At 37.3% G+C, this 10,179-nt stretch overlaps 1 protein-coding gene across 2 annotated transcripts in view; it reads left to right on the top strand.

Moving 5' to 3' along the window:
* Positions 1–6,391: 6,391 nt before the first annotated feature.
* The window catches only part of LOC111861907 (WD repeat-containing protein 61), a 27,600-nt gene continuing 23,812 nt past the window's right edge, over positions 6,392–10,179 (top strand). Inside the window, exons 1-2 of one of the 2 annotated variants that reach the window (XM_023846869.2) lie at positions 6,392–6,604; positions 6,811–6,920. In XM_023846869.2, coding sequence (XP_023702637.1) covers positions 6,877–6,920 — 44 coding nt within the window. In that variant the 5' untranslated portion in view covers positions 6,392–6,604; positions 6,811–6,876. Of the gene's footprint in view, positions 6,657–6,810; positions 6,921–10,179 lie in introns of both variants that reach the window. The other variant, XM_023846859.2, reaches the window with a different exon arrangement.

Below are 10,179 nucleotides of genomic sequence, written 5' to 3'. Positions count from 1 at the left end.
AAAAAAATCAAAATTTGTACACTTATTTCTACATATTTTCACACCCCCCAAAAAAATGTTAAAAAAATTGTGATCCGCTCGGTTCTCTCGGTACAGCCGTTTTTATAATGCGAAAAAACGCGTTTTCGGCTCAAATGGAGGTTTGCGTTATCTTCTGTATCTCGATAACTATTGAAGCTAGAGACTCCAATGAAAAACCAATTTGTTCCTCATGATATGGACAACAAATCATATCATTACAAGGTTTTACTCAACTCACTTCCTCTAGGTGTAATTAAGCTTGAAACTTACCTATCGATTTTGGGAAAAACGCTATTTTTGACCTGCAGAAACTAATGGGAGGGGGAAAGTATCAGATCTGTGGTTTCTACCCTTTGTTTTCTCCTACATGAAGAATATAATCACATAGTTTTGAACATCCTACCTATTTCCTACAATTTTCCAGGGGCTTCCAAACTTTGCTGTGGGCCCCAAATCGGCCATTTTTAACATCTCATATCTCCGGTGGGGATGCTCCGAAAAATTTTAAATTCATAGAAAATAATGCTCTATTCAAGAGTAACCTGCAGTTAAAATTACAACTTTTATATTCAACTAATAGCGAAGTTTCTATAATGCGAATAAACGCGTTTTCGGCTCAAATGGAGGTTTGCGTTATCTTCCATATCTCGATAACTATTGAAGTTAGAGACTCCAGTAAGAAACCAATTTGTTCCTCATGATATGGACTATAAATCATGGCATTACGAGGTTTCACTCAACTCACTTCCTCTAGGTCTAAATTAAGTTCGAAACTTACCTATCAATTTTGGGAGAAACGCTATTTTTGACCTTCAAAAACCAGTGGGAGGGGGAAAGTATCAGATTTGTGATTTCTACCCTTTGTTGTTTCCTACATGGGGAATATAATCACATAGGTTGAACCCCGTACCTAGTTTCCAGAATCTTCCAGGAGTTTTCAAACTTTGCTCTGGGCCCCAAATAGGCCATTTTTAACATCTCATATCTCCGGTGGAGAAGCTTCGAAAAATTTGAAATTCATAGCAAATAATGCTCTATTCTAGAGTAACTTGGAGTTAAAATTACAACTTTGATACTCAAGTAATAGCGAAGTTGTGGGCACTTTAAATTTTACAGATTTTGCAGAAAATTGTTCGTTTCTGTTCAAGACGAGATTCAAAGTTTCCATTGGGTAAATCAACAGGCTGCACTTCACCCTTTTGTGTATTACTACAAGGCGGACACTATAAGAAAATGCCCAAGCTTGTGTATAATCAGTGATCATGTAAAGCACGATAGAGCCACAGTTTATGTGTTCCAAAAATTTCTTATCGCCGATATAAAAGAAAATGTGCCTTCAGTCAGGAAAGTTATTTATTTCAGTGATGGTGCTGGAAGCCACTATAAAAACAAAAAGAATCTTTTCAATTTATGTCATCACTATGAAGACTTCAGACTTGAAGCAGAATGGAACTTCTTTGCCACCTCGCATGGGAAGAATGCCTGTGACAGCATTGCAGCACCACGAAGAGGCAAGCAGCGAAAGCCAGTCTTCAAAGAACTCATTTTAATCAAATCATGTGCCCGCTAGCACTGTAAATATTCTGCACAGAAAACAAAGGGTAGAAACCACAGATCTGATACTTTCCCCTTCCCACTGGTTTTTGAAGGTCAAAAATAGCGTTTTTTCCAAAATCGATAGGTAATGACCTTGTAATGACATGATCTGTTGTCCATATCATGAGGAACAAATAGGTTTTTCATTGGAGTCTCTAGCTTCAATAGTTATCGAGATACAGAAGATAACGCAGACCTCCATTTGAGTCGAAAACGCGTTTTTTCGCATTATAAAAACGGCTGTACCGGGAGAACCAAGCGGATCACAGTTTTTTTAACATTTTTTTGAGGTGTGAAAATATGTAGAAATAAGTGTACAAATTTTGAATTTTTTAAAAAATGGTGAGCGACCTCTCTGGATGATTTCACATGGAATTACCCGTATATAGAAACAAACTGGTTATTGTCATGAAACTTTGGTGGAAGGGGGAGGCATGAGTAAAAGTGGTAACATAAAAATGATGCTACTTTTGTGCCTGGAAGTGCAGATCTCATCATGTACCATAAAACTGGGATGTCAGTTGTGGGAGGGTAATGTTTATTTGTACAAATATTATACTTACTATTTACAGTGTTTAAAAATTGAAACATGGTGCGCTCCAACTTCAGAAAACATCTGATCATTATATACTGAATGCTAGATGCCCACAGTAGATTTTCAAAATGGAAAACACTTTCCTATAAAAACTTATTACTCATGAATCTCATGAAAACTCATAAAATTTTTAACTTTTAATGAAGTGTGTGACATGGAGATCTTGCTGGATGGAGATTCCTACTGGATAACCAAACACAGCCACACAAACTTTATACTGTCACTTTTTCCATTGTTCCACTAGGTATAATATTACTTATCTGTAAAATCACAAACAGGATGCAACATTACAAAAAGGAGAGTCCTATTACCAGTACTCTGGGTTTCACATAAATGAAAATGCTAAAAACAAAGAATTAAATACTATTATTAGTATAACCCCCCTTTTATACCCTCGGCCGTTGCTATGCAAATGAGCTTTGTCATAACCGTGGAAACGCTGCTTTGTTGATTCCGCGATTCCTACGAAATGACCCATTGTTATTGCGTTGTCTCTGTGGGAATGCTCCGTGTATTCATCGTAACCATGGAGATTCAATACAGTATCGCTATTATTACTTCCTATGCAACGGTCTGTTCTAGCGTTTCCATAGGGGTGACTCTTCTGAATTCCAAATTCCAATTCTGATTTTCAAAATAAGCATGTTTTTACCTGTCACAGGTGTGACATCTATATAATAGGTATATAAAAACGTGTGCATTCGAATGCAACGTTGTGTCAAAATTTCGAAGCAATCGGTGAAGAACTTTCAGAGATTTAAGATCCTGAACAAACGAACATTTACATTTTTACAATATTATATTTAAGCATCCTGTTGCACTCCATACGATAAATGATATAATGATACAAATTCCGTCCCAAGTGCAAACAATATATTATGTGTCCTTGATCTTGTTCACCTACACTACATGTTTCGGCCTCAGATGGCCATCATCAGGTGTATAACACTCACATCGCTGTCACACTGCACTTAGCCCAAAATTTAACATTTAAAACACTTTTCTTGTTATTATCAACATCTACGTCGTTGATATCTGTCTGGATGTAGATTATTTTACACATGTTAATTTTGACGTACCTGTAGTAGCACTATAAAATCTTTAGTTCTAATTTACATTTTTATTTATATAGATAAATGAATTACAAGAATCTGATGAAAACGTAGAAGTGGTTATCTGCCTAAGCCAAGGGCAGTAACGACTCTTAGACTGAAATTACAAGTAGTCTCAACTAGTTGTCTGATCTAAAAATCGCTTGGGTCGTCAGTCCTTGGGGTTTTATACTACACTTAAGGACTCACTCCCATCTGCTGTACTGTTCCCAGCACTGTTCAGCCCTCGCTCCAAATGTGACGTAGTGTCTCGGGTCACAAGTTCAATTGATATCTAGCTGGCTGACAAACACTTTTGGGGAAGAATGCAGCTTACAACAGCTCATACATACATTCTGTTAAAATAACCCAATTCATATGCAATACTTCTGTGTTTGTACCTATTCCTGCAGGTAATTTAATATCATTATATGTTACAATACATCTATCCTAGATCCCTATACAACATGTTATTTGGATATAAATGAGAGTTGCTGATTTAAATGAACTCATGTCTAAGTGAGGCTTATCTTAAGGCTTTGAAGAGCATATGATTGGAAAATTTAAAACAGAACTCAGGCTAGACTCAACGATACAAATGTTTACATTGTCAGTCTTTCACCATACTTTGTAACAAGTCTGCCCTTCTTCTTTGGCTCATTATCATCTTGATCTGATACTGGTTCATCATTCTCCTCAATACTGAAGTCTGAATCTACCTCGTCTTCTCCTTCCTCTTCAGACCTATTTAAAAACATTTGTTATTTAATGGGTTCTAGTATGTACACAAATTTGTGTTACACTTAAAAATGTAAAGTTGTCCCTGTGCTTAACAAATTAAGCACTATGCCAGGAAGGCATATGCTGGAGTGGAGGTATAGATCCACGTTTTCTTGACCTTGTGAATCTAGCATATTGTAATGAGCATGGATAGTTCAGTTGGTATAGCTACGAGCTATTGGTGGACGAGGTTCAATTTTTGGCACAGTAAGAGATGTGTGTCTACTCCATGGCATGCATACTGGCTCTGGTGCCCAGTCAACCTGTCCAATAGGTTCTGGGGCTCTCTCAAGGGTATAGCAGCTGGGACATGATGACCACTCACCTCCGTCTAGTGCAGAAGTAAAGAATGATGAGGCTATGCCTCCAATCCCCCATATATCTTCATACCACAGTGCTTAATTAAGTACAGACTTCGTGACTGCTTGTTTCTGCTTACCATTTATTGAATTCTGACATAGAATTTTGTAATTTTTTGGATTAACGGTGATCTCCAAACTTTCATTTAAACAAAAAATCTCAATGGGTATTTATCACACGAACTGCAGTGACATGATCTAGCACAACAGCATTTCTGATGCCCAGGAGCAACTTAAATTGAGGCCATCCTGTGAAGCCAATTTCTTATGATAGTTACTCTTTTCTTTGTCTTTATTTAGCATACTTCCCCTTCTTAAGGAAAGAGAGTAGCCTTAAGAGATTACTCTGCTGTGTGTGCTCTTTTTCAACCAACAGATCTGTTTTCTTGAATCTTTGCGTGAATATCATCAAAAATAATGTCAGATGTTTTAATTTCTTAGAGTCATTAATTAGCATCTTGGCAGAGGCACATGAGGTGGTAGCAACTGTATCACAACTTAATTTAGGGTCTGAAATGCTCTCTGAAAAACGTGCAAAGTTTGCCATGGCTGGTGGGGGGGGAGACATTAACATGGCATCTGGACAAGCTTTAGAGGGCATTTGGTTTGATGGTAAAAAGTTGTAAACCCTTAATGCTAGGCACATGAAATCTGATATAGGGATATCTCAGAACCTGCACATTATATATGATACACTCTTTTTAAATTAACATTGCAAATGTGCTGATATAAAACTCTGAGGTTATCTGCAATAAATTTAACGTGGAATCTGTATTTCAGAAAGTGTTCATACAAAAAGTAATAGATTTTTAGGCCCAGGAAAGTAGGATATATGAGTTTTGCTAATAGCTTGTTTTCTTTTTTTGCTGTTAATTTTCTTCGATGTGATTAAGATTGTAAGTCAACAAAATGAATAATATTCCTGAAGGCTAGCGCCTGGACATAATTGCATCTTTTATGACATAATATATATGCTCCTGTTACTGACTGACTGACTTTTACATATTAAGAAGCTATTAAAAGTGATGAAACTGACAATTTCAGTGTGGAAGAAAGAACGGCATGTACATATCACACTATTAATTAACACGATATAACAGAATCCTTATTGGTAAACATATTCCCCACTTTACATATATCATCAACGTTCCATATTCAAAAGAGCCTACCACAATTATGAAATTTGTATGTATTTTCTAGTTGTAAGATTTGAGGCTTTCATGGCGGTGACTATGAAGAAAGCAGTCTTCTGGGATTTGGCACCGTGTATACTATGTGGTGTTAACCGACGTTTCGGAGGAACGTATCGCCTCCATCTTCAGGGTAGAAGAAAAAATATAAGAAATCTGCAAGCAAAGAGACCGTGAGAACCGGTAAAAGCAGACTGTGTGGAAATATACACAGCTATGTGAGAGCAGAGAGGGTAGGGGGGAAGGGCAAGTATACAAGTGAAAGCAGTAGTGTGGGAGGGGTAGGGGAAGGGAGCTGGGACAAGCATGGTTTTTGTCCCAGCTTCCTTCCCCTACCCCTCCCACACCACATATACACGGTGCCAAATCCCAGAAGACTGCTTTCTTTATTTTCTAGTTATTTATGGACTTATCAAGGAAAATAATAAGTTATCCCACAAAATGCTCATAAGAGGAAGATAAGATTGTGACAGTCCTTAGATCTGTCAGTATAGTAATAGGCCCACTGTGTTATCAAAACTATGAAGCAAATAATAATTGTTAATGATTATATCATTTAACTCATTCCCCTCCAGATGGTTTTGAGCGAAGTGATATTAAACTCAGTTTGAAAAAAAAAAACAACGTAGTAAGAACCTCTGCAGTACAAGATATCAGGTTGCAACATTATTTATCGGGAGAATGTTTCCCACCAGTGCCTGTAAAATATGAACATTTCAATTACATCAATTATTATTTCTAGCTATCCGTGCGACCCAGTGATTTTTTGGGAGGGAGCAGTACACAAATGCTGGTGGTATGATAGCATACCCTCTTACTGACCGAGCCATCGGCACTGGCGGCAGCCATTTTGTATCGAGAGTGTGTGCTGCCCACCGTGGCAGCAGTGGTGCTTCATGACGTCACGCTGGCTATGTAGCCCGCCAATAGCATTGAGTTCCTACCCCATGCTCTTCATCGTTATTGACTTTGGTGGGTGCTTTATTTCCGAAAATTGGGATTGTGACATTACAATATTAAGATGGTAATTCACAGTTTAGTAAATAATAATTTGATTCATAGTTATGCAGTCCATAACTTGAAAGTTTGTGTATGGGAACGGAATAGTGATACGATTGAAACGCAAGTTACTGTCCTAGTTTTCTAGGTTATGTTACTAATTAGAATACTTTTTTCAGCATTCGTTACTATATAGAAAAGAAAATGCACATGACGATAGCATATGGAGCTGTGCTTGGGGAAGAATGAAAAAGAAAAACGACGAAAATGGCGATGGTGAAGGATCAAGGTATGCAGTTGTGATTTATCCCAATCCAGATTCCCAATTTAAGATGAATATGTAGGCAAATATTACATATCACGACTCTTTGTACGTTTATTCTATGGGCATACTGCATTAGAGAATAGAATGTCATAAGAATAGCTTCCAGCACTATGTTTGTGTGGCCTGTCCTATCAGTCAAATTATTTTCCAGTCACCCCATATTTGGACCGTCAACAGACATCACTTATTATCTGGGGAAACCACTCCACTGTACACCTTGTCCTTAGACTCTTAGGCACGTTGTTGTTGTTAATTTGCTTCATAGGATATTTTCATCCTATCTTTTTTAGCGGTCATTTCAGTGTTCCTTTTTAGTGTGTTATTCACTTTAGTTGTGTGTGTGTTCAGTGCTGTTTTTTCCTTGTACTTCCTACAAAGCAAATTAACAACAATGTGCCTAAGGGTACTAAGGACAAAGTGTACAGTGCAGGGGTCTCCCCAAATAATAAATGTTACCTGATGATGACCAATGTGTGGCCTAAACATGTAGCAGTGACATCAAATGTACATGGTTAATGACATTTTAAAATATTTAACAAACACTTTAGTGAATAAAATATATTGTAATGTGTTTTTTGCCACTGAAGACACCGTTCAGATTGTTAATTGGTTTATTTAACAACCTACAAATCATAACTACAATTAATTATAACACAGTCGCGAGTTTACACAATTTATAAACCCAACATAATAAGCTGTTCACTCTATCTACAATTGTCTTCACTTATTCACAGTGCAATACAGGAGCTATACCAGTGTCACTGTATTACACACTCCCAATAACTTCTCACACTATTGCCTCTAATCACATGTTCTGGTATTCTTCATGTTCACGATTCACTCAGTACAACTGAACTTGGCGACTACTACAATTCAGCTGACTTTGGCGGCTGCTACATTTTAACTGGTTGGTTACTCCCTGTCACTAGTAATTCACTCACTCGTAACTGGCTCAATTCATTCATTCATTCCTGTTTATTCATACTATAGATCAGATTACATTGATGTAGGACCTGTCACATGATGTAAATTATAAAATTAGCAAAAATACAATAAATTCTTAACCAATAAGCTAACAAAATATGTAATGATTGTTAACATCTAGCATGTATCATTATCCTGTATTTAACACATTGCGGTCTGGTTGTTTAAATATTTAAATCACCCTGGGGACCGGGGTTTTTAAGCCTAGCACCCTAACTTGTGCACTGTTCACATTAAAAATTAATATAGAATCTCCTAATTAATTTTATGGACTAAAATTTTTGGAGAACACTTACCAGAGCTCCTAGAAGTGCCTGCACGTGTGATATCTCTGGAAACATTCCCCTTTGTGAAGAGGCATCACGCAGAAGTTGCAGATGTACGCAGTCCTACTCTTCTTCTTGTGGACTGCGCGCACATGGCTCTGCCTAGAAGGGTACTACTTCTTGCAGTGTTCACTCTTCACAATTCTCACGAGGGTATGTTTCCGCATATCACCCGAGAGTAGCCCAGGGGGGTCCACATGAGGCCTCCGGCAGGTGCGAACAGATGGCCCCGGCTGCACTATGTCTGCCTGACGCGGGTACTGCTGCCACCGTGAGGTCAGTAGCCCAAGCTTTTGCCAAGTTCAACAGAAAAGCTTTGTATTTCAAAGCACGCGGTAGCGTAGTGGTTAAGGCACTATGCTACAAGTCGGAAGGTCGTGGGTTCAAATACTGATGAGGTCATTGGATTTTTTTTCAATTGACGTAATCCTTCCGGCAGCACTATGGCCCTGGTGTTCACTCAGCCTCTAACAGAAATGAGTACCAGTAATTAAAAAAATAATTTTTCTGGGGAGTAGAGCGCGGCCGGCACGTAAGGCTGACAACCTTACCGCCATCTCTGAGCCGACTGTCTAGATAGTGTGGGACCCTTAACGTATCACAACCCTATGGGCCTTCATGGCCTGTTACAGGGATAGCTTTACTTTTTTTTTTATTAGGTAATTTATTATAAAAGATACAACCAGCAACTGAAGGTTTACTGTTATAAAGTTCTAAGTTAGGCACCCATTTATGGTAGTCACTGTTGTTTCTTGTATTGTGTGTGTGTACTTGTTTATTTACTGTGCAGTTACACTTATTAGTTACGTATAAGATGGTTTGTTGTATATAATACAAATATACTGTTAAAATCTTAAGTTGTTTAAAACTATCTCTGCATGATTTTAAAGGTTTTAGCCCTGCAGTGTACTGTAATGCTCTTTTTTGAAGAATAAAAATTCTTTTAGTAAGTGCCTTACTACTGTGTCCCCATACTACAATTCCATATGTTAAAAAGGGATAGATCAAACCATAATATAACATTCTTCTACCCTTTAGGTCCAGTATTTTAGCAAATCTATTTATTATAAATAAGTTGCGGCTAATTTGACTGCAGGTTCTGTCAATATAAACATCCCAGTCCAAGGTGCTGTCAATTACTACCCCCAAAAAGTTTATACTTTTGACATTCTCTATTTCCATGTTCTTTATTAAAATTTTATATTTATGGTCCTGCCTACATTGCTTTGTCTGAAAAAAGATGCAGTGCGTTTTGGCTGGGGTTATGAATAAATCATTCATCTCAAAGTATTTCTCCACAACTTCAATATTAGTTGAATTTATATATTGGAGTTAATTTATATCTTGCCCCATATTTAGTATTGAAGTGTCGTTTGCATACATTATAGATCTACCTTGTGTTAGGCAAGGAAAGTCATTTATATATAAAATAAATGGACCAAGGACCGATCCCTAAGGGACTCCACATTTAATTGGAAGGCTACTCGATAAATAGATAATTACGTGCATCTTCCTTAGTCCCCCCCCCCTTATAGATAGGGGAAACGACCGATTTTTTTAATATAGATGGAAAAATGTCATCTCTAATTGATGCATTAACCAATTCTAAAAGCGGTTTAGAAATATAAGGTGTACATTTTTAGCAAGTAATGTGAGATATCAAGTCCTGCTGACTTCTTATTCGCCATACTGTGGATTATTTTAATCAAATTGGCCTCTGTTATTTCAAGCAAAACAAATGAGTCTTTTAAGCTAACTAATATTATTAATAGATTGTGGATGGATTAAATTTTTATCGAGTATAAGATTATTTATGTGAAATGTTTTAAATATTTGGGTAGCTTGTTAACAGATGATGGAAGGTGTACTAGTGAAATTAAATCCAGGATTGCCATGGCAAGAGCTGCATTTAG

This window comes from Cryptotermes secundus, unplaced genomic scaffold, assembly GCF_002891405.2.
Source record: "Cryptotermes secundus unplaced genomic scaffold, Csec_1.0 scaffold180, whole genome shotgun sequence".
Taxonomy (NCBI): Eukaryota; Metazoa; Arthropoda; class Insecta; order Blattodea; family Kalotermitidae; genus Cryptotermes; species Cryptotermes secundus.
The sequence above is the reverse complement of the archived record's forward strand: the minus strand, read 5'-3'. Positions and strand labels throughout refer to the sequence as shown.